We start from the raw sequence: 25,047 nt of genomic DNA on the forward strand, positions 1-25,047 counted from the left end.
AGTAGTAGTAATAACATATATTAATAAAATAACTGCATCAGCCAAATACAAAATATAACTGTATAACACAGATGCCCCAATTGACTTCAATAGTTACGCAATACACAAGATAACATGTTAGAGGATGTCTGTATTATGTTTAAAAACTGTACTAATGTTCTACCCATCTGATTTTGTATGATGTACTGCTAATCACAAATGATGCACAGATTATCACAGGACTTTCTTTATCCTATTAAGAACTATACTGTGATGTCTTCACTACATCCAGGGCCACAGAGGGCAGAGGAGATAAGACAAGTCGAGTGATATTAATTTGGCCAGAGATAAAACAAAAGTCAGTTCTTAGGCTTTATTAAGAGGGCTGGCACTGGCTTAGTTCTGAACATGGATTATTCAATTGCATCCAAAGGGATGAGAGCTGTGTCTCATCCACAAGTCAAACAGAGTGGAAATCTACGAATCTTCTGAAACGTTCCATTAATAATTGAGAAAAAAATGCTATTACAAGAACCATTAGCACCTAATGTTACAATCACACCTGCAGCTGAAAAAAGTGATGTCCCATCAGCAAGACTTGACTCCATGAAGTGACTTTTGAGTTATTCCCATCTCCCTCTAGTCTGATAATTATTACACCACATCAAGCTCCATAAATAAATTAACTTCAGTTAAAACAAAATTAAAGCACATTTAACTTCACTTGATCCATTTGGATGTGCACCAACTTACACATACTCATAAATATCAGCCCTCTGAACGTGCCTGAGCTTTTTTCTTCAAGATTCATCGATATTCTCTGAGAAATGTTGAAAATCTTGCTACGTTAAAGAAAGAGATTCAGATTTGCACGAAAATGAACAGGTTCTTACTTGGGTGATGCCCAAACCCTCCACAAACTTTCATAGAAATCTGTAGCGTAGTTTTTGTGTTATCCTGCTAACTAACACATGCACGCAGGTGAAAACATAACTTCCTTGGAGGAGAATGAACAAAACTTATTTAACCAGCAACAACAAACTTCAACTGTTATATATAAAATGTAAAACATTAACAATGACTCAGTTATTGTGTAGCAGAGATGACATGAAAAAATGTCAGTGAACTAGAAGAAGGTAAAGGTAGAGGTAGCCTCGTTTATGCAGTACAGGCTGTCTCTTTTACTGTCTCTAAATACCAAACACTTATCTGCATTGAGAGTAACACTGACGACGAAGTGTTAAATTATTATGCAGATTTATTTCCAATAGAATCTGCCAGATTTAATAAAACTACAATATTTATTCCAGGTTGTTCACATGAGTAACAACCGAGTGTAAAGGTCATTTTTTTGTTCACAGTAAAATTAGATGTGGTTTGGATACCTGGGTTACTGTTGATGTCCACTTTAGGGGAGCGGGGCGCAGGCCTGGGGAGGACACTCTCGTCCAGTGCTTTGGCTGCTGTGGAGTGTTGGGCCTTTTTTATGCTGGTGCCCTCCGCCTCCCACACCTGCTCCCCCAGAGTCAGCTGCACTGTGAAGATCTGGAGCAGTGACACCCAAAGAGAGAGACATTACCCGACAGCAATGACATGTTTACTGGCCTCTCTCGGGAGCCCATATGGCAGGAGCTGGATGTATCCTGCTGCATGACCAATTTTCATTTCCGAACAGTACTCAAAAATCTGAAACACATACTCCATCACATACTTGACACCTTAGGTACTTTGTGTACGACGACAAGACAGAGATGACGTAAAAAAATGTAATAAAAACATAAATAAATAATATGAGGGTTTTAAAAATGTTTCTCCAGGCCTTTTTCCAGACAAGACCACGACTGTGGGGTCATAATAACTCACCTTAGCGTGTGCAGGGCCTCTCTCATTGAGGAGCTTGTACTGTGGTTGGATCCTATTGAAACGGGCTAACTCATTCACCAAACACATTGGAGTTTTCTCTTTAGGGTTTGCCATGTTCTCCTGGGGCGAGCCTAAATAAGAGCAGAGCAGAATACATGATATACTGACCTACACTGTTATAGAACCAGAATTAGACCTGTATATTTACTTACTTATTACTATGGATTCATATAATAAATTGGAAAATGAGTGAATGCTAGAATCTCCTTCAGGATAGTAAATGTCAATTTAATTCATTCATATAAATCATTTTATAAAAATGTGCCAAGGGCTGGAAAACAAGCAGCATTAAACATTTGGTTCAGACCAGGATTGGAAGTTTTACATTCAGTAATTTGATCAACACAACATTTTAAAAACGTGCACTGGAGAGATCAGGTGTTCCGGGTCTGTCAACAGTCCATTTTTTTCATTCTGATGTAAATTAACTGTTATTCATTCTGATGCAATGTTGAACTTGAGCTACCTGCATCAGAGTCTGGTCAAGAACTCAGGGGGAAACGTTTATCAGTATGTCTAGTTCATTTTGATTATGCACTGTTCTTAATGGCTTGTATCAGGATCTCCTTGTAATACAATAATTATTATTGCAATATCTGATTGATGTGTCTTTGGGATTTATATTTAAAAAATGTTCAATGCTGGTAATACTGTATTTAATCTATTTTGCACTGAATGTGGCAAATTCAAAGTAAGAGATTGATGAAGTACATAAAATGATGGGCATCACAATACCTAATTATAGTGAATGACAATTAAAACCATATATATATATTGCAAAAAATGAATTTCTCCTGAAAGCAAAACTTTTCAGTAAAATGGCCAGTCTACCTGGCGGTGTGATAGACACAGGGGCGTCCCCATATCCGACTGCAGGAGCAGGGCAGGCGGGTGTGGGGGCCGGGCCTGTGCCGTTGACGGAGGGCTGCAGACCCAGGGATCCTGGGCTGGCCATGGCCATCGGGGGAACTCCGGGGGAGAGGCCAGGACCAGCCAGGGGTGCTGAGGTCTGTACTTTCACTTGAGCCATGCTCTATTCCTGAAACCAGACAATTAGTCAACTTTTAAGTTTGTTTGAAGCCCACTGATCATTGCAAAGTTTAATCATATCACATTAGATAGATTACTGGTGGGACCCATCTGAGTTATTAATGAAAAAGATAGGCTTTATGATTATTTGCCTTAGACTTTATACTGTATTAAGCATTCGTCTAACAACAAACATTCATACAAATGCACTTTAGTTTCAGCTCAGTTCAAAGCTTCACCCTGCTCCGACAGGTTTCTGAGGCAAGGCCCGGGAAGCATACTTCAAACTGAGCAGCAAAGGCCTATCTCACATTCTGATCCACTGGCAGCTAATACACCCAGACAATGAACCTTTATTTGAAGGAGCTTTGCTCATGTTACTGCTGCTAAGCTCCCCGGAAAAATCAGGGAATCCTGTGATAGCAGCCTGAACAAGACAACGGGCGTTCAGTGACATTATATTTGAGACCTGAGAGTGTGGGCGTACATCGAGTAGACATAGGTAAATGTGAACAGCAGAGCGAGCTCAACAATCTGGTTGAAGTCGACAAAACACACGTTACCTTCTTTATCTTTTTCTGGATGTGTGCTGCATTTTCATGAATGCAATTACAAGCAGCTCATAGCCTGCAGCTAGGCAATGAAAGTAACCTAAGAGGCCAAACTGTGCTTTTCATTAACAAAACATGAAACAAAGTGAGTACGTACAATGTTCATGTTAAAAACTAAATTAAAAGAAGGTACAAACTGTACCTCTATGGACTCACTATTGGTTCACATTAATATGGGCGGAAGGCAGTGAAGGGGGACATGAGGGGGAATGTTGTCCTGTCCCCGCAGATGTCAGTGCAGAGGGTCAGACCGAGACAAGAACTCCTGGTGTGTGAAGCTATGAAAACAGCAGCTATGAGTATGGGCCCCCGTCAGGTGCTGGATAATAACATGAACCACCATGTCAGCCTGAAATAACCTGCGAGATCATTGACATGAATGAGCCGGATGATTCTTCAGCTACTGCATGAAGTGAAGAGAGAAGAAGAAGTGTCAGATCACACATGGGTCAATGGTGACAGGTTTCAAGCAGGAGAACAGGAGTTGTTTACAGTTGAGGGTCTGGAGCGGTGTAAACAACTGTGCACAAAACAACATGCACTTTTACTACGTTATGGCACGTGACCTTCATTGATCAATTGCATGCAGTGTAATTGATTTGTGCTCCTCGCGTGCCCCTGGGATTCTCGGGGTCACTCTTTATTTAACTCTCTCACAACACACACAGAGATTTAAATATATATATGATATGCAGACTGCAGCCTCCATGCATGGTGGTGTTAGACAGTGACTTGACCGTGGAGGCGGTGTGAGGTTGGGGTTGACTGACACAGCTACAGAGCCGGTCTGCGACCCCATGAACCTCCAACACAGCTCCCCGACTGTGTCCAGCTTTAGCCGGAAGCTAACGCCGCCACGAAGAAAACACCAATTTCCCGCAAATGTCAGCGCCTGAAACCCGCAGCGACTGACTGCCCGAGCACGACCGCTGTCACGGAAGTGCCGGTGTCGCCCCCCCCCGGGGAGCACACGCCGCCGAGCCGCCTCCGGTTGCGCTAGTTTAGCCGGTTGAAGCTCATCATGGCTGATCGGCCGAGAGCCCCCCTCTTGCTAGCATCTCCCTACCGCCCCATCCTCCGCCACGGTCTGAGGGGGGATTCGAGCCCGAGGAGCGACGCACACGGACGGCCGACAGCCTGGCGATCGGTCCGGAGACTGTCTGACAACACGGGGACAAATATGAGAGTGTGGTTTTTACCTTTGTCCAGGGCCAGACCCCAGTTACACCTCCGACATTGGCAAACACTAAAGAGAACTGGATAGAGGAGGGGACGGACCACGTCATTTCTCTGGGTGGAAAAATGGAAACGTGTCTCGTCAGAAGTTAAAAAAGTGGTTCGATTTAACAGCTGGGTTATTAACTTTATTTGTTTATCGTTGATCCATTTTGATTTGTTTGCTTGTAAACCGCCAACTTGCAGCCAATGGAGTTTGAGGTAAATCTCGGAGGAATCGTCCACCCCCGCGGTGACACGAGTGGTTCATTCCCGGTGTGCTTCCTCAGAGCTCGGTGCAACTTTGATTCAGAAGCGAAAAGAACCTTTTCACACTCGGTTTCCTGCAAACTGCATTTATCTCACGCCTAAATAAACACGGGTGATTGTTTGAAGTTGTGCATTTTACAAGAATAAGTATAATTGAAACTTGACATAAGCCTCTAAGCTTTTATCTTTGCATAATTTGGGCTGTTTTGTATCTCAGGAGGCCTCTCTGTTAAGTGAGATTCAGAATAAAGTTAATTATCTTGAATCTGGACTGTTTTGAGAAAAAAACACATTAACACCTACAGCCCATGCTGATGATAGCATTTCACTGTTTTGCTCAATGGCACTTTGGCAGGGCAGGTGTTCATCCCACAGACCTGCTGTTGATGGCTTGGGTTAGGTGAAATACCATAAGCCTTTTTCACTGCAGGCCCATGACACATTAGGAAATGGTGTAAGTATTAACTGGAGATAAACTGAAAGATTGTCTGTTTCCCCTTCAGCTGCTTCACCTTCAGGGTTGAGCTGTTGTTTCGTGTCCTCCTGGGACAACAGATAATGTTGTTGGACACTGATATCTTTGATTTTCCTGCTATGAAACAAGATGTCTGCAAAAAAAATTAATTGGAACATATTCATCATGGTGGGTAAAATAAGTGGAGAGGCGATTCTGGGGTCTCACAGCTGGAGAGAGCCCAAAGAAAAATACATATGTTAATATATTTCTGACAAAGCAACTATTAGTTAATTAAGTATGAATGTGAATTATAGATTCTCACAAGAATATCTGATAAGAGCAGTTCTGTAGTATGACCAATAGATGGTGCTACTACACTACCTGTTCTTCACTTGTAGTTTTGAGTGTATGAGATATGAGTACAAGTAAAAGTAGTGTCTCCTTTAAAAGTAAGTTATACTCAGAGCTGTGAGTTCATAAGCTTGAAGCTTAACAAACAGTTAAGAAAATGACATATAGTTTGGGCCTATGTTGAATCTATCCACAGCCTTGGTGTACCTGAACTTAAGTATGAGAATTCAATTTATAACACTTTTTGTTTTCTAACTGGAATAATTGTCATGTAAATTTTTGTTTGTCACATGCAGTTTTTCTCAGGTGGATCATGTGCAAGTTCTTATCATTTTAAATGGCTCACTATCATTTTTCATCTGACCATTTTTTTGAAAATTGGCAGTTCCTGCGAGATCGTCTGAATTTTCTATTACACTATGTTGTGTGATGGCTTTTATGTGACGTGCACGTCCTCATTTATATCTGTGGGTACAAACAAGCATAAGATCTGTTTCATTTTTTGTAGGGACAGATTTGATATGAAATATTTGCTCCCTTTAGATTGGGACTATTTTGTTTTTTATGTACATCAGAATAAAATCCATTACAGCTTTAACAAGCTGCAAAAAAGAGGCATTTCATATTCAAACATTGCGCAAACCAAGGTGGAATAAAAGTGAATCTTTGCTTTTTATTATTGATTATGAAAATGAACAGGCACCTATTACATGGAGCTTGCACATCCCAGAACAAACATTTTTCAAATATAAATACCACACCCTCATTAGTGTTGATCACTCACAACAACCTGCAAGCTAAGAGTTCAAACCACATTGAAAAGAAAAATAAAATTAAAATAAAATTATGTCACATCCAAACCCTTGTAACATATTCACGCGAAAGTTTCTCAAATCCCTACTGGTCTACTGCCAACTGGGTGAGGGCTTTCTGTCCCCACACAGGTGCCGTTGTTACTGCATTGACACAATCGTTTCAGTCCCCCCGTCTTTTACCTTAAAGCGCAGCAACAGCAGACAAGACCCTTATGATGAAGATATTATTTTCTAAAAAAAAAAAATCATTGGTTAAATAGATGACTTTTAAGTTATCAATATAGTTTTGAGATAGCGGTGTGCTGTGGTAATCTCTTCTAGAGAGTCATCACATTCACTCAAGTTCATTCAAGAAACTCAGCTAGACCCTGGAAAAAAGCAAATGCAACACAAACAACCCTTGATGGAAAATTCAAGTATCTCTGACTGGATGGCGATAAACATTTTGAGGAATGGAGTGATTACAGTCTTAAAATGACAAAAAGAGCCTCTGGAGGGTTTGTAATATCCATCCCATTAACCATGACCTAAGTTATGGAAAAGACTAAAAGTTGTCACGATGTCTGATGCCAATAAGAAAAAGCAGGGTTTAAAATTGCATGCACCCCCACTGTAAAACTACTAAACATTTTTTTACCAACAGTAGTGTTTGTTGCTGTCTGTACACATTCTAATTAGCAAAAGATGCAAACTAGCATCCAATAAAATAAAGCACTCCTATTATCATTCTGCTATAAAGTAAATGCATCCTCTGCTAATTTCTTTCACACCATCCAACAATTTAAAGACGTATATATACAATAGTTTCAGACATGTTATAAGTTTACAACATAACAGTCTCTTTTGGTGAAAATATAGTTAAATTCAAAATATCTGATAGGTATCTTTTTAGAGGTGATCTCTTTATTGAAAAAAGTACCTGAGCCAAAAACTCTGACCAGGGGGAATCACAAAAGCCTCATCATTACAACTTCTAGAAAGAGTCCTTTTTCGTCATTCATTACCGTTCTGGAGATGAAACGAAAAGATTTTTAAATTAAATAACAAATACAAAAAGAAAGAAAAAAATTTTAACCAAAAACATACTGACCCATCAAAACAACCCCCCCCCCCCTTTTCCCCCCAAAGTATCAGCAAGTTGAAAAACAGTACAAAAAAGAACTCAAGACATTTAAAACCAAATATTTTTAGAAGATTAAAGCATGAGTTTAAAAAAAAAAGTATCTTACAAATAAAAATGGATCATGCGACAATGGTCTCAGACATTCTTTAAATGGAAGAGAGGCCGCTGCACGTCTTCAAGGCTGGACGAGCGAACGCCACACGAGTTGAGCCCAGGTTTATGAGATGCACGCTGACTGACCAAACTGACTGACCGAGTGAGCGATCGCATTGTCGTATCCGTTTTATTCCTGTACCGACATTCTGTCCAACAGAAGGAAGAAGTGCAACTGGGTCTCAAGTTGGAAAATGGAGAGGAAACTCGTGTGAACTCTTGACAGTGGTTGCAAACTAAAACCTTGTCACCTGTTAAATATATGGAGGACTGCTTACAGTACAACTGCATGTTGTGAATAATGAACTAATAGTGCCTTTTCAAACTAGATACTTTCACAGTGCATATAATAATATATTTCCAAAAAAAAACTAAAACAAAAAAACAGATGAAGCATTTCCTTGGGGTTACGATGGTCCGATTCCTTCCAGAAAACAATTAGATTTGGATTTCTCTTTGCAGGCCCAAGCATGCATCCATCAGTTATTATTGCACAACACAAGGACCTTTAAAATGCACCCACACGCGAAACAAAAAAGTAACAGTAATAATCTTAAAACAGGTATTGTAATTTTCTCACCTCAAATCCACTTTGCTCGCTCTCTGCATTACTACCTTTTTGCCAAAAACAATCCATCTTGGGTGCATCTAAACTGTCAATTATTTTTATTCTTTATATTACAACGGACTACAACATGCATCCAACTGCCCGCGGGGGAGAAATGCAGTCAAGAGCCTCCAGAGCATGGTATCCACTGTTCCAGTCTCAGGTCAGAGTTCAAAGACTGAATGATTAAAAAGTGCTTTTACGTAGGTCAGTAGGACTTCTTTCTTCTACGATTATTACAAAGTTTGTACATTAGCATGTATCATCTGTGGAAGAAAAACAAAAATAATTGTCACATCAAATTCAATGACATGTCTACCTACTTATGACCGCCAACCAAAAAAGAAAACACTCACCATGATACCACCATTTTGTCTTCTTTGGATTTTTGTTACACGTTCTTACATAAAATGAATTATCAGGCGGTCGTCTCTGCAGAAAAAGAAACAAGAAGTGAGCATTTAAAAACATCATCTATCTCTGTATTTATTGCCCCAGATATAACATAACTGTATCTGTACCTTTTCTTTGCAGCTGGACAACATGCTGATAATGCTAAGACAAACTGATTGCACTGAGAGGGCTGGAGACCAATCTTCCGTTAGAATAGACAGACAGATGTGACCGTTGCTATACACATGAGGGTGGACAGGTATATTCTCTCCTGTGAACATTACCTGCAAACAAAGAAAAAAAAAAAAAGATGCGTCACTGAATGCATCATGATAAAACACAGGTGAGTATTTCACTCTGAAAAAACATGAGATAAACTTAGATCATTTTGTTTTCCAGAGAACTAATCGGGAAAAGGTTGAGATTTTTTCCACTCTTGATGGAAACTAATGATACTTGCTGTATAAACTCAGGCTTAGCCCACTGCAGCAACATGAAGCTTTGGGATTAGGACAGAGGGGCCGGGTAGGGGTGAGAGAGGGGGAAAAGGGGAACGACAGACTGGGAGAGGAGACGTGCTCAATAAAAAAGGATCAGGGGATATTAGGAAATAAAAGGGTGCAAGACTCAGGGCCACCAAGGAGATACAGTGAGCGTGATGAGAGGAACTCAAGACTGTAGTGCTAAAGTAGAGAGAGGTGAAAGTGTAAAGAGGGTAATGAAGGATAACAATGGGCTGAGGCCGCCTGGCACCAGTCGTGGCCTCACAGGAGAGTGCAGCAGGGCTGGAGGGGAGGGGGGTGACAGGATGAGTGTTAGAGAGAGGTGCAGAGAGCAAAGATGACACTGCACTCAGGACGTCAAGACAAATGAAAGCCTGATGCTGGCAGAGAGTTTAAATATTTACTATAATGTCTGCGAAACACACGGTTTAGGGATATTAGCAATAGCTTTGAGCGCACAGGCACAATAGATAATATAATGCACCTATGTGTTTTATATGGTGCTAACAAAGGGTCACACCAAAAATATTTATGGGGATTACTTCAGTGTTCTCTTACAATACGTTTTAAGTTCTCTCGCAATACTTTTGCACTACCTCACAGTACATACTGTTAACTCACAATCAGGGAAAACAAGCAATAACCATGTATGTTTAAGAATACTACATTGCTAATAGGCAAGAAAAATACTCCCAACAACATCTGTTATAAGTCAGGAAGGCATTTGCTGAGAACACCAGTGAAAAAGAAAATCCTCAAAATTGCAATAAATCACATGACATTGTTGAAAGTTGGTGCAAGAAGAGGCCGTGATGGTTTACACAATTTCAACCAGTAAGCCTACGCAGCGCCAGCTTAACAAAACAAAAGTAAACTGCACTGGTTGCAGGCTTTAGGGCCATCATGAAGATATGCAAGCTGTTAATGCAAAAGTTATCAGTTGGCGAAGTGGGTTCTTTTCATGACAATAATAGCATTTGCTAAGGGGGTGTGTGTGTCTTCCAAAAGGCAGCACACATGCACAAAACTAATTCACAATTAGTAGAATAAAGAATTACCTCTGAAGCTCCTCCAAAAACCAATAATAAAGCACAACACTTAACACAGATGTTCCCTTGGGGGCCCAGAGAGGAGGCCAACAGAGGAGCACTCTGACAGCCTGTCCTTCCTATTTGGGAGGATAGTGGCTAAGTAGCAGAGTTTATCTAATTGTGTCAACAGAGCCTCATTCGCTATTTTTAGGTGGGAAGGATCCTGATGAGTGAAACAAGATTGTTGAGATCAACTAATCCCTTCAAACGTGGCTTCAGAGGCAGCTCTGTGCTGGTGTCTATCGGAGTCAATGATTCCTGGCTCCGGCATTTGAACACCGAGCTCCAATCCAGTAACAACTGTGAAGCCACTGTGTTGTGATTATTGCAGGAATCCAGACAGCAGAGGGATCATTTACACAGGTGTTCACTTTTTTGCCTTTGTTTGGAAAAGCTGTACCTCTGGACGCGAATCAATTTGCTTTGGGAAAGGCTCATTTCACTCTCATCAAACTGAGATTATATGCTGGACATTAAAGTGAATATATTCAACTTTTGAGAGAACAAATAAATGTTCTTCCACTTTCAATTTTAGGTTGAAAACACTCAGTTAGCAGTGTCCCAGAGTTGTCACGTTGAACAGCCTCAGGATGGTACAGTACAAAACTGATGGTCAACACCGTCGGGGCTTTCAAGGTCCTTAAGAGTAGATGATAAATGAACCGCACAAAGCTCTACCCTGAGCACTTATAGCCACACACACACATTATCACACACAAAGAGATGGCTGCGAAGCAACTTCTGCTTACCTGAGGTGAATCAAAAGGATATCGACTACTAAATTTGAAAAGCAACTGAAACTTCTCTCCTTCATACAGTGTGCCAGTGGCTCCCTCCATGTCTACAATCCACCTGAAAAGAAGGCACAATATTAAAATGTTAAAACATCTCATTTAAGCACCCCACACAGATCACCAAACACTCAGTGTGGCGTACAAAAACTTCTAATATTAGTAACAGCATCATCAGATAAATATCTGGATTTTTATCAGTTGAAATGCTGTTTCGATTACAAAGTTTTTCACACTGAAACTTAAAATTAACAAAGCCCTCAAGTTTAAAAAAACAACTGAGGGATAAGATTTTATAGTTGTTTATTTTATGAGACAATTTTAAGGCTGATCTTTTGCTAAATTTTATTTTTCAATATAACAGAGGAAGTAACACCGGGATTATTCATTTCCTCATGTCAAGTAGTCATAACAGGTAAACACGTTCTTTGGCAACAGACCCTGACTGTGCTCTGAGAGGAAACTGATACATAGCAAGTTGTTGTGGTTATTTCTTATATTAGCCATGCTAGCAACCTGAAATACAAGTGAATGGAACAACTGGTATATTCATTGTTGATTTTACCAGGCTTTTACCAACAATGAATATACCAGTTATTCCATTCACTTGTATTTCACGTTGCAAGCATGGCTAATAATCTAGTGCCACCAACAGATCATTTACATGCATTTGCATTTACAGATACTACGACTTAATGCAAAACTAACATTTTCTCATCAGCCTTGGCTGTAGTTTCTGTAACGTGCTGAGAATCGATGAACAAGAACAATTAATGAGATCATAAGATTGATCAATAACAGGCTCTACCTTCTATCTCTAACTTTAGAAAAGAACATGGGCACAACAACCTGAACAGGTCACATCTCATTATCATTCAAATACAATAATACAAATTAATATAAGCTGCCAGCGCTGCAGTAAGTGTATAATTAACAGTTTTTCTTCTGAGTTATTCCGGTGACATTCAATATTCAGCTGGGTTATGACAGTGGATTAGTAATAATGTGATACTCTATTGATCCAGTGGATAAAATCTATTTTCTCTTCTGCAGCCGGGCTCCAGAATTGTGCTGACTGAGCTGCAAGGGATTCAGTGTCTTGCTTAGAAAGGCAGACAGTTGCAAATACAAGGGGCTCATTTCGGTCAGTCAATTTCTCAATGTGGCACAAACTCAGGGGTTAGATATAAAGTCAGTGGCGAACAAGCCAGAGCAGAACATTTATGTGGGATTGCCTGCTCATAGCAGAAACCTCAGAGGAGAGGGGAAAAGGAACAGTGAAGGCAGCATTACAATCTCTGACCTAATTTCTTCAAGGGAAGCAGAGCAGATAGGACACTGAAGCGACTTGTGGCTGTTGTTCATGTTTATAGCCTCATGACTGTTTCGAATATAGCTTGGGGCACATGATAATTTAGGCCAACATACGAGGTCACTACTTAGCAAGTTCAATGGTCAGAGTATCTGAACAATACTGTGATTCCCTCCAGGAGCAAAAAAAGCTTAGAGGGAGCCAGTATCACTGTACATGATGCTGAGTTACACCTGATGCAAACCACGTGGACAGGGACTCCAAGGACACTGCCCTCAACTTGCTCAAATTCCCCAGAGCCTGATGATTATATGACGCCGTCAACAAAAATAACAGAGTCATTTAGCTGAAGCTAAGCCTTGTGCACTGCACACACATGAAACACGCTGTAATCAAATTCTGAGAGACAGTGTACTATATAAACAAGAGATATAAAACTAAAAACACACCGTCACCTTATCAGTGTCACACACAGCGTTGTCACCAGCGAGGCATTTTCAAGTGTTTGGATGAAGGTTAGCTTGAATGTCAAGCAGGAACATACTGTTTGTATCTTACTACACTGGGACTTAGGGCGTGATAAAAAAAAAAAAAAAAGACAATACAAATCTCCATTACTATCTCTCAGTGAAAGCCAACTCGAGGTAGATGAGTCCTTTCAACATCTGAGTTGAGACATATAGACACACCCATGCATACCATTGCAAACCTGGGGATGCAGAAGCCAGCAGAACTGGTTGGGAGGCTTTTCAGAATCACAACAACATGTAGTCACCCCGACCAGGTCATTGTTAAGCAATGAGAGAGACGTCAACATCATGGAAATTCCATTGTTACAAATCTGAAACTAAACACAAGCACTGAAACATGTGATGCCACAAGACAGGGCCGGATGATATGGCTACATATGATGTCCAGAGGATAAAAAAGATAAGTTGATATGGGTATTTATCAAGATAAATGTCACATTATTCATTTGTTTAAAGTTTAAAGTGAAGGTTGTGGTTTTAAACTCTTGAGCAGAGAATGACGAATACATGACAACAAAACATCAACAAATCTGAGGTGAATCAATAATGTGTTACACCTCCTCACTGTGATTCACTTTCATTGTGAAAGCAAATGAAAGACAATCGAACGTCTTGAATCAATTCACAGGATATCAGATATTATTTACTGCTTGTTAGACACAATTTGAGTCCCACTGCAGGAGTATTCACAGGAACACCAAGACACCCAGACAGAAAGGTCAGCTGAGCAGCCTCTGCTCCTTGCCACTCTAACCCAACTCCTGCATGCCAACCACTAAATATTTTATAAGGACGATTAGTGACACTGTGCATTAGAGACGCTCTACTGAGGGGACCAGGGCAGCCAGTCGCTCGAATGACCCTGATTTCTCCTCACCAGTCGCTGCACTCTTACCACCACTGCTATCGCAACAGTTACCTTTGACGCTCTGTTCTCTGATGGTGATGAAACAGGCCACAGGGGAAATGTGTTTATTCATAGATGCAAACCTTCTCCAGTGTCTACTACAGGTGTGGATGACAGTTGAGCTTTAACACATCATTCAGATTAAAATAAAAACACAACACTTACTGCGTGATGGTGTTCTGTACACTTTTTTCATTGAGCGTCATCCCAGGGGGTGGATCATTTTGCAGGGCTAATAATTCCTTTTGTAGCCTTTTCTGTTGGAGGAAACATGTTTGGGTTTTCAGCAGAATATATATATATTTATTTATTTATATATAACAAATAGAAAATCAAGACCATTTGTTAGTTTAGAAACATAATCAAATACAACCACAGTAAAATAAAAATGAACACCATTATATATTATACCCTACAATATTGTATACTATTGTGAATTTATACCTAGAACTTTATAAAATCATACTATATCTGTTATGCTGCTATTTAGTATACTAAGGTGAGTGTATTCATACCATATACATATATATTTCATAGGAATTTTATAAATTTATTATATTATATACATTTTGTATATCATACCTACCAACAGTATCTGTATGTACTCTATATATCAATACAGTTTACATCCAATCATTGTCTCACTGCACTTTACTCAAGTACATTTTTATACAAACTCTATCTCCACAGTAAAATGTGTACTTTATATACATATTATATATTTGTATTCGCTTTTAACTTGATTCTATTGTTTGTTCTCCTCTCTTGTCTGCCTCTTTCTGATCGTTTGCCACTGAAATAAGTGAATTTTCTCGACGTGGGATCTAAAAAGTCTGATCTGATCTTACATTAGGTTTTAAAAGGTGAGGCGAAGCTGAATGTCACAGGAGTTGAAGCTAAACTCCGCCCTGCCTGATTTCACGTCTTTCCCGTGTATGTAAAACAAACGCTTTTAGACACAGGAAACTATACGTTTGATACATAAATAACAAACCACACTCATCCGTCACGAGACTGGATTTTAAGAGCTTTTCCCCGCGAGGAGCCTGAGCTCGGATGCACCTGCTCGGCTCCAGGAGGCTCAATCTGCGCACTGTGTCGTTAGCTAGCTAACCTCAGCTAAACGGTACCACAACAAATACACTTCATTTAAACTTGTATTCAACACACGACACACACTTATCACCCGTGTGTGACTGCGAGGAAAAACACGCAACATGTCCGTCTACACAACTCGACACCGCTGTCCAGGAAGCTGCGTGTTAGCCTGGACTCGGGGCTGCTGGTGATGATGGGCTACTTGTGTTGCTAGCTCCGGAGCTCAGCGCTAAACCTGAGCGCCTCAGCCCGAAATGTCCCCGCTTCGGCCACGATGTCACCGCCGCCTCGGACGGGCGCACGAACGCGGGTGAACAAGTGGGTGAGCCGGGCGGAGAAGCCCGAGGTGACGCTGAGCTAAATCATAAATATGCGATCGCTGTCAATTGTATTCTTACCTGCATCGACGCCATGTTGGAAACCCCCCCCTCCTCTCCGCACCAGTGGAGGACTGTACGTCAGGAGGTCACGTGACGGGAGGAGTCGTTTGTGACAGAAGGAAAACAAACCAGAGTGATGTCAGAGGAGCATCCATCAGCTTTTAATACATGAATTAGATAAATCAATACATCTGAATCTAACATACACTGACATCACACAGGTCCGGAGACATGACCTGCCCACCCTCCCTGATTTAGATTATCTATTTAAAATTAAAAGGAAATTAATACATTAAAATAAAACAATGTATTAATAAAAATACAACCATTAAAGAACTTAAAATGTACAGTGTAAACAGAATAAATACTGCATAACAATATGCGTACCAACTTTTATCTTTTTTCTCTTGTATATTATTTACTCTGCATTCTGTTTCTTTCATATTGTTATTTTCATTTCCTGTACTGTGCTCTGCAACTGCCTTGTACTGATGTGTCAATTGATTTCCTCTGCAGAGGATCAATCACGATACATCTTATTTTTTATTATTTTATTCTACCTTAGTTTAGCATCTCTGCAAAGATAAGATAAGAAAAGACAAGATAAGATCGACTTTATTCATCCCACACTTTCACACACATTTCAACATTACAGCAGCAGAAGGGCATTAGGATAGAGTACAGATATAAATATAGAAATAAAAAAAAGAATAAAAATATACATACATATATATATAAAGAAAAATTGAAACAATATACAAAGTTACCTGAAAATTCACAGTGATTATTGCACATGAGAGTGGAGAATATACATTGGGATTTAACAATTCAAAAAGTATTGCACCTAAAGATTGAATATAAATATTGCACATCAAATAGATATATAAATATATGTAGGCGGTAGATACAGAAAAATGAGAGGAATGATTATTACACTGTTTTTACGTGCTTGTTGAAAAGTCTTATGGCTGTTGGGATGAAGGATGAAGGTAGAAAATGATTGCACTCCAATAGACCTCAGTCTCCTCAGCAGATGCAGTCTGGCCCTTCTTACAAAGTGCCTGTTGATGTTAAATTACACTATTAAGCCTATAGTCCCTTTCATCATAACATCTGACATTTGTGTAGTTAAGTGTTTTCTCGGTTCCAGCTCTCATTTACAGCTCAGTTGAATAGAAACACATCAAAGCTGTATTCTTTAAAAAAAACATAAAAGTATCACCTTATAACCCAAAGCCTTTTCATTCCATCTGCACATTCAATGACAAACAGGAAGTATATCCATGTATCTGTGCCAGCAGAGTTTAGAACGTTCAGTGGCCACTGTAAGTGAGATGTGATATGAGCTTGCACCTGATATGGCCGACACATTAGCCAGATAATAGCTCAAAACAGATCCCTCACCTTCACTGGAAAAGCAGAGTTATGCAACCTCTTAGAAAGACTACATTAGGCCATTTACTGTATATTTTTATATTCAAGCAGCAACAGCATTTGAAATGATTAGATCATGACAGCTTGTATTTGCCTAATTTGAAGATTCATATAATTATTTTCACTTTCTCTTGTGTAAATCAGAAAACAGCATATGTGAAGTATCATGCTATTCTCTAACATGTGACATTAAACACCCTTGTTAGCCCTAAATATTTTACTTATGTTGTCAAACACCCACACCATTGGCTTCCACTTTGCTCTCATGGAAAATTCAGACACATCTTTTTACCAACTGACTCATCAATGGTTTAATGGAGGAGTGCAACCGCAAAGCAAATCCTCCCACGCATGTGTTTTATACAGATGACCTTGGGAGAGAATAAACAAGGGCATCATCATGTGGTTGAAGGAGATGAAAGAAGTCCTGTTCATCTTGTGCAAAATGTAGACTCATATTGTTTTAAAGAGTTCATATGGGAGCACTACAGGACATTTAATTTAAACATTCAAAAAAATAGACATCCTGAATATGGCTGAAGTCTCACTCATATGTTTTGGTCATGTCTGAGAGTGGGGGATTGCTGGGAGTCATAGGAATCGTGTGCTGGACTCATTTTAGAAGTATTACTTTCACTAATCAAATTATCCCCACGGATATTTCCCCCAGATCCAAGCCTTACAAATGACTCCGCTATATATATCATCTCTAAGATATCCCCATCACATCATGAAGTAACTTTTTTTGTGAAAGTGGTATTTAAAGTCAAGTGTGCTTCCTATGGAACCAGGTACATTAGTAAAAACTAACACAGAGCTCACCAAACAGGTATTTTATTAAGATGGAGGTGAACAAAGATTTTTGGGGCAGGGGACACATTTATCACATTCTTGGGGAAGGGATGCAGCCTGTCATATCCTTTCATTTTATTAAAACAAAATTCTTTAATACTAATAAAATTCAAACAGAAAGCCAGGTGCAAAAAATAACAACAACGTCTCGTGGTTTTATATACTCATTCATGTTTCATATGATGTACATGGCAAAACAAGTTAAATATTTTAAAAAATCCAAAAAATGTTTTAAGCTTCTACATGATCTCTGAAACTTTAGCAATCCAAAAAGTTTGCAGCCATCAGCAGTTCCAGTGCGATCTCCGGGGCGATGGGAAATTCAGGGATTTCTGTGGAGCTGTTGGTGTAACGGACCTTGTAGGTGAAATACATGCACACCTTGGACAAGACATGAGACGGAATCTCCCTGAAGTTCACCTCATTGGTTTCATTCTCAGCAAACTGACCTGCAGATGGAGGGTTACAGAAGGTGTCATGAGAAGGAAGGAAAAAAAAAAAAACCCAACAGAAACAATGTTTTAAATCATGCAATTGACGAAAATACACATTTGAATAACCTGTCTGGGAAATAGATATGTAAACAGAATAATTCTGCAAGATACATCTGCCAAACACTGGAAGCAATCCTATAATTCATGTTGATTAGGAGGTAACACAACTGCAGTATGGAGGGAACACAGTGCCACCAGCTGGACAGGCAAAATGAAACATCAATACCATCATTATGCTTTTACTTATGTTTTTTAAAACATGAACTGACATTAAATGATGAACCACTGCCCAAAAAACATGTAATAGTGAAATATCCAATTATTTTTAAACCTCTTGAATTTGATCACCACGTTTAAGGGGCTGCATCTCCCAAAGAGTTATTTCTATACTGACTTGAAACTAATCTAAATAATGCAGATTCTTGGCACAAAGCATCAGCCATTATCACATTAAACCTGCTCAGAGCCGAACGAAAAGTGAACCTGCATCCTTCTCATTTAAATGATGTCGAATGAGAAAATGTAAACTGTCAAACAAGTGACAAATGTTCGGCAATGGATGCGACAAAGGACGACTAGATGTGCTGAAAATCAGCACATTTTCTGGGGGTTACTGACTGTATTAAAAAATCCAAAATGACTAGATTCCTCTTGAGTTACAAATAAATTATTAGTGCTATTTATTTTTAAACCTCATGTCACAATCCTCACCTGGCCCACTCAACATGGCTTTAATAGTCCCAGATGTCAAGGCATGTTCTCTTTTCACTATGAACTCGTGGCCGTCTGAGGAGATCAACTTCACATACATGGCATCTGGCCCCTCACAGCCACCATAGGTTCTTTCTTCACCGTCTGTGGAGCAACAGAGAGACAATATTGAACAGGTGCTAGCAAGATGCCTCAGTGACACACACACACACACACACACACACACACACACACACACACACACTTTCTAAGAAAGTGTAGGATAAAAAAAGACGTTCATCACTCACCCATCCTGATCTTGGATTTCTGTCAATCCTGAAAAGGAACATAGGATATTTATAAACCTTCCTTATAAACAGTGTTAGGAGCAGAAACTGACTGAAGCATCAGACAATCACATCAAGTATCTTGAGAATATTAACGCAACGCCAGATTAAACAATGAGCTGGCGTTAATGAAGCTGTCGTTGAAATAAACGTAGAAACGCACAAATTAATCTGATTACTCAAACCAGACTACGATCGCGGTCATTTGATCCAGTGTCCGAACTGTTTTAGATTATTTTGCAACCGTCGGCGTTAGCTTGCGTTGGCTAGCAGGCTAACACCGTGCCAAAGAATTGAAGTTTTTTCTTTTATCGGCTGTTCCGTGTTTACAGCTCACGACACACAAAGACAACGACACACACCGACACACAACAGCGTGTAAGCGAATCGTAACATCGTCTCTTACCACACTGTGGACGAATCTGCAGCGGAGATTGCTTTTCAGCTAATGTTAGCCAGCAGCCTAGTGACACCCGGAACCGGTTTGTATGAACACCCCCGTTCCGCAGTAAATGTCTTCCGTGGAATTCCTCTCGCAGTGAAAACCCGTTCCTCCTCACATTGATTATATATTCAGCTTGCAGCGAAAATTGGAACAAGAATAAAAATGAAATGTCAGTGTTGACATAAAAAAAATCAAGTTTGATGTATTTAAAAAAAAGTCTTTAGGGAGGGAGAGGTTTCCTAAAATTATATAAATCAATAAAACAAAATAAAAAAAGTAAGAGGCAAATATGCCCGACATATTTGTCACTATGTATTAAGGGCGGTGAGTGTTTATTCTTTATGTTTAAAAATAGTTGAGGTAACTCTTCAAATAATGGTTCATGGGCTATTTTTCAGAATTGATATTGTCCTATTAAGCCTGTAGGGGGCGTATTTGCTCCTGGTTCACGTCCCTGACTGTCTCCTCTGCCTGTGATGAGTGAGAGCAGGTGCTGATTGGACATGACAGAGACTTTGTGAAGGCCCATAAATCTGGATTCAAGAAAGAATGAAACACACACACACAAACACACACACACACACACACACACAGGGAGAAGTCTCAGCACAATGATCAATTCCACATGGGAGCGTTATTTTGATCTCAAAAGGAGGACATGTTACAATAGTCACTTCACAGCAACAACTGGAAAGCTCACATTTTTAAAACTGGAATTAAGTTTGTTTTTCGATAACTTCTCTTCTAAAGGGCGCTGGTCGTAGCTCAGACGGTGGAGAAGAGGGCACACGCTGTAGTCACGGTCAGGTTCAGACTTCTTTCATGTAGGAAAAGTGATGACTGTTGAAATGTGAGGCCACAAAATTGACGCAGAGATATCTGAGCTGTGACTCACAGAGCCGATTACTGAGCGTGCCTGTAAATTGTCCTGTTGACCCAGAGGTGCTCTCTGAAGGAGTCTAATGCTCATCATGGAACTTTTTTTACCCACATTTTCTCCCCTTCACACATTCACACAGAGACGTGTTATAGGACTTGTGCAAGGGTGACATCTGACTGTTTCTCTTCCAGTAATACCAAGTCTAGTAATGCTGCAAGTTGTGTTCCGGAAACTTCCTGCCTGTGTTGCCTGTTGACACCTTCTCTCTCACACACACTCACACACAGCCAACCAAAAACAATCACTGACCTTCCAGTCCCCCATTACACCATTAGTGCTCATGATCAGAGCAGGCGGGTGACAGCAGCCGCTTTGATGTCTCTCTGATACGACCCACCCCGCTGCAGCTGCTCTCGGCTCTATTTTGGGGAGGCTGCTGTGGGCCCTTAGAACGAGGCTTCCTTAACACACACGCACACATGCACACTCAATATATGCAAACAAACTTGTCGTGCCAAGTGATATCATCCCTCCCTTGAACACATTGATTGTACACTTCTCAGACCTCACTTTCCTGCACCCACACACACACACACACGCACACACGCACATGTCTCCATGTCATCAGAGGACATTGCATTGTCTTACTTTGATTTCCTGAAGACTGTAACTTTAACTATAGCTACAACTTGCCTCACTCTGTTCTTAACTTAACCCTAACCTGAACCTGACCTTAGCCTGAACCTTACTTTAAAACGTTCACCTTAGAAAACAAAAAAAACAGTCCCCATAAGGTAAATCATTAAATTTACCTTATGGGGACTGTTTTTTTTGTCCCAGAGGAAGACATGTCCTTATAATGTGTAACTGTGTAAACAAATTTAGGTCCCTACTATAGGAGTATCGCTACTTGTCCATCTTTATAATAGTTGGTGAAACTAAATGTTTGTTTAACATCTTATGCATTCATGTGTGCTGCACTCTGCAGAGTTTTAATTTTATATGTGCAGGCACAGTTGTGTTCACTTGGTTGAAACATGCTTTCAACATCCAGTCATTATCTTACCACTTATCCTTTAAGATTCTCAGTGCAAGTTGTTTGTTTGTTGAAACATTTCATTATTAACATAAAGTTCTGTAAAGGTGTGATACCATATCATCTGTTCTGCAGACCATGTCCCACAATAACTCCACCAGCAGATATCCACTTCCTCTGCATCAGTTTCAACAGCAGACCTGGTCAAATGTCACCACACAGGATCATGTGTGATTAGTACAATGGCTTTGTCAGAGAGGCCCTGAGTGAAACCAGGTCATAGTTTTAGTCATGATAGGGAGTGATGGGGGAGGAATTTCTTTGGGCACTTCTCTGAAAAGAGGGTAAGGCTTGTCACAATCAATCTGAGGGTATTGTCCCTTTTGCCTGCAGCGAGTTCCGGCGCCCTGCGATTCTTATGTTGCTCTTAACCTCGAGAACTGCTGCTGCAGAGGAGCATCACCGACTCATCACTTGTCACAAAGGACTCTGGTGATGAGTCAGGCCATGTATAATAAATATCAATTTACAATACAATTTACAATAATGTTAAAATAGTGCATGTGGTCACCTCAACAAGACAATGAGCATGGCTACCACGAGAACAACAACATTCACATGATATCATCATATTGTTTAGTGATAGTTTGAACATTGACCCAGAGCAACACACACACACACACACAAACACACACACACATATACACACACACACACACACAACACACACACACACACACACACACACACACACACACACACACACACACACACACACACACACACACACACACACACACACACACACACACACACATGATCCTTGGATGGATATAATGTCAGGCAAATTATTATTATTATTATTATTATTATTACAAATGTGTTCATGCAATATTAAAAGAAGTGATTGTGTAATGTTATATAACCCAACACAAGGGTGGAGTCTCTTAATCAGGTGTTGAATGTGTCATAGTAGTAGATTATATTTAATATATTTAGTACAGCATGTTATTATTTATAAATATTCTGATCCAGTTATTAACAGTCGGCTCCAACCTGCAATACAATGACAAATCAAAGCCACCGACTTCTGCGAAAAGGAAAAATAATGACATTTAATTTTCTCAATTCTTTTTATTCACAAAAGAGTAATATTCAATAGCTTGCGGCTACAATGGTCTTATTGTCTGAACAGTGTCGACTCAGCCTACAGAGGCTATGATCAAACTTTCAGCATAGTTCACATGCCACCAGATAAACAGGACACGAAAAGTCCCGTGTATAAATTGCACATAAGTGAAATGACTTGCGTGTTTATTTTTTTAGTCGTCCACGTCAGGTGTTTGCCTGAAGAAAAAAAACAAACAAATCTTGTGGGAACATCTGCGTGCATCAAAAATAGAAAAGTGCTGCGTGTTTAAATTATAAGTCAGAGATAATAGTTTACTTTAGATGACAGAGTGATAGGTTTGCGGCTTTATAACTGAGATTTGTTAGTGTAAATAGAACAGATGAAGTGATGCTAAGCTAAGCTAGCTATGCGAGGCATGGAAAGGGGATCTGCTTAATACTGATGTCTTAGCAACAGTTTTGAAAAACGCTGGCCACAGATATCCCCTCACTGCTTACGAGCCTTAATCCAATTTTAGAAGCACACAAGGTGGAGGCTTGGACTCTGAGCGGGGAAGTTAAATCTAAACTTAAAAACACTTTACAGCAGATTTAAAACCACTTTTCTCTAAATATAAATTCTCAATCAAAACATGTGGCAAAGACTTACATAGGTACAGGCTACAAAGTATTTAAACCACATTTATCTGTTATTTAAAAGCAATACATATGCATTCAATGTTTCATTTCCCATCTATATAGATATTTGTGTGTTTATTAATGTGTTTGTATGCATTTATAACTTCCCCCATGAATTATTGATTTATATAGTGACACATCAATAGTATATAAATACTTGAAGATGTAAAGCTCAGCTGTTATCATATACAATAATAACATTACATAAGATAATTCATTATATACTTATAATGAATTACACTTTTTATACAAGTTAAAAAAGCTTCATAGAAGTAATTCTAAAGGAAAAGATATAATAGTTGTCAACAATTAATGATCCAGGTTTGCTAAAAGGCATAACATTTTTTGACACTAGATTGTCACATTAATCTCATATATCTTATCAATAAAATCACAATTTATTTCAATTTGAGCAGTTACAAAATCTGTCCGGTTAAACTGGTAATGTATTGTGGAGATCCACAAGTATCATGAAAAAGATGATAAACCACTGATTCATACATAATTGTAATTTAAAAACAGAATACAAACAGATATTTTCAAAAAACAAATATGAATGTACCTGATATTAAAATGAATATATGAATCCATCCATGAATAGGTTCAATTAAACAAAGGTTTGTAAAAAATCTGTAAATAGAATGTTTTAAAATCTGCATTTCCACTTTCCTGCTGTTTTTCCTTTTCTTAATTTTAGGCCCCCATTTAAATATCAGTTAATGAAACACTTCATATCTCAGTTAATACATTCATGAATAATTTTTTTAAACATTTACCTGTTTTTTTTGGGAATTAGAAATAATTAAATTCATAATAACCATTTCCATCACTTGTGGTTCTTAATGGTGCATCTCCAAATCAAATGTTTCTCTTCTGGCAAAATCATCCTGGCGTCTGTGGAAACCTGAAAAATCCGTATGAGGTGACTGGTAAATGAATCAGAAACTTATAAGAGGTCAAGGTTCAGTGGGAATCAAACTGAATACATGTTAGATACACAGCAGGGTGTGTTGTTTCACTGCAGTCCTCCTGCAGTGAATCAACACGGACTCTGGTGGTGCAGCCAAGTTTTCTGAACATCAGCAAAATCATCATAGATTCTTCACGCTGGTCAAAGTAGTCGCTGGAATTTGTCAAATGGAGTCTAAGAGGGCAGATACACTTATAAGGTTTGGGTTTATATTTGTCCAGGACTGCTTGTGCAACCAAATCTTGTCCAGCATGCTTTGCCATATCAGAATAGTAACAGAGATATTCTATACTATTACTGACAAGTTCGGCTTCACATAGTGAGTTTTAGGTGCCAGGTTTATACACTATCCACAATATTCCGTTCCAACGCCATAATGGCACCTGATAATTTTAAAACTGCTGAATAAACATGTCTCATGTAGGCCACTCTTACACGTTTGTATATTTAGCAAACGCACGTTTTTTTTCTTCTCCCCCAAGCAGACAAACAAAAATGTCACTATGAAACTGTGAGATGAGACAACGGCCTGCGTCGGGGCAGGGGGCACGG

The 25,047-nt window shown here is 39.5% G+C and overlaps 3 protein-coding genes across 5 annotated transcripts in view; all 3 read right to left on the minus strand.

Moving 5' to 3' along the window:
• The window catches only part of stau2 (staufen double-stranded RNA binding protein 2), an 81,482-nt gene extending 76,625 nt beyond the window's left edge, over positions 1 to 4,857 (minus strand). For both annotated transcript variants that reach the window (XR_002202734.2, XM_020087621.2), the window contains exons 1-4: positions 4,742 to 4,857; positions 2,734 to 2,941; positions 1,843 to 1,973; positions 1,365 to 1,524 (exon numbers count right to left, since the gene is read on the minus strand). Coding sequence is in view for 1 of the 2 variants with exons in the window: in XM_020087621.2 (XP_019943180.2) it covers positions 1,365 to 1,524; positions 1,843 to 1,973; positions 2,734 to 2,932 (490 nt within the window). In the remaining variant the exon portion in view is untranslated. The remainder of the gene's footprint in view (positions 1 to 1,364; positions 1,525 to 1,842; positions 1,974 to 2,733; positions 2,942 to 4,741) is intronic.
• Positions 4,858 to 6,488: 1,631 nt separating this feature from the next.
• On the minus strand, positions 6,489 to 15,659 carry ube2wb (ubiquitin conjugating enzyme E2 Wb). Of its 2 annotated transcripts, none has more exons than XM_020087172.2 (6): positions 15,557 to 15,659; positions 14,226 to 14,317; positions 11,270 to 11,372; positions 9,055 to 9,210; positions 8,890 to 8,965; positions 6,489 to 8,799 (listed from the first exon to the last, which is right to left on the minus strand). In XM_020087172.2, the coding sequence occupies exons 1-6, from the start codon at positions 15,569 to 15,571 to the stop codon at positions 8,786 to 8,788; spliced, it is 456 nt and encodes a 151-aa protein (XP_019942731.1). In that variant the 5' UTR covers positions 15,572 to 15,659; the 3' UTR covers positions 6,489 to 8,785. The 2 variants fall into 2 exon arrangements, with proteins under 2 accessions (XP_019942731.1, XP_019942730.1); XM_020087171.2 differs by having other exon boundaries at positions 15,247 to 15,569.
• A 2,131-nt stretch (positions 15,660 to 17,790) lies between these two features.
• Positions 17,791 to 21,231, minus strand: eloca (elongin C paralog a). Its single transcript, XM_069512814.1, has 5 exons — positions 20,990 to 21,231; positions 19,762 to 19,932; positions 19,317 to 19,344; positions 19,030 to 19,173; positions 17,791 to 18,273 (listed from the first exon to the last, which is right to left on the minus strand). Exons 3-5 carry the CDS (start codon positions 19,318 to 19,320, stop codon positions 18,083 to 18,085), a joined length of 339 nt encoding a protein of 112 aa, XP_069368915.1. The 5' UTR covers positions 19,321 to 19,344; positions 19,762 to 19,932; positions 20,990 to 21,231; the 3' UTR covers positions 17,791 to 18,082.
• Between the last annotated feature and the right edge of the window lie 3,816 nt (positions 21,232 to 25,047).

This window comes from Paralichthys olivaceus, chromosome 17 (genome assembly GCF_024713975.1).
Source record: "Paralichthys olivaceus isolate ysfri-2021 chromosome 17, ASM2471397v2, whole genome shotgun sequence".
Taxonomy (NCBI): Eukaryota; Metazoa; Chordata; class Actinopteri; order Pleuronectiformes; family Paralichthyidae; genus Paralichthys; species Paralichthys olivaceus.

Excerpts from the sequence above, each read along its gene's own strand:
- ube2wb (XM_020087171.2), bottom strand. The coding sequence starts at position 15,279 with ATGTTGCGTGTTTTTCCTCGCAGTCACACACGG. Across the intron at positions 14,318-15,246 it reads TTCCTCGCAGTCACACACGG|AAAAGGCTACAAAAGGAATT; the intron begins GTGATAAGTGTG and ends TTCCTCCAACAG. Across the intron at positions 9,211-11,269 it reads ATCCTTTTGATTCACCTCAG|GTAATGTTCACAGGAGAGAA; the intron begins GTAAGCAGAAGT and ends CTTTGTTTGCAG.
- eloca (XM_069512814.1), bottom strand. Across the intron at positions 18,274-19,029 it reads AGCCATGTTGAGTGGGCCAG|GTCAGTTTGCTGAGAATGAA; the intron begins GTGAGGATTGTG and ends CTCCATCTGCAG.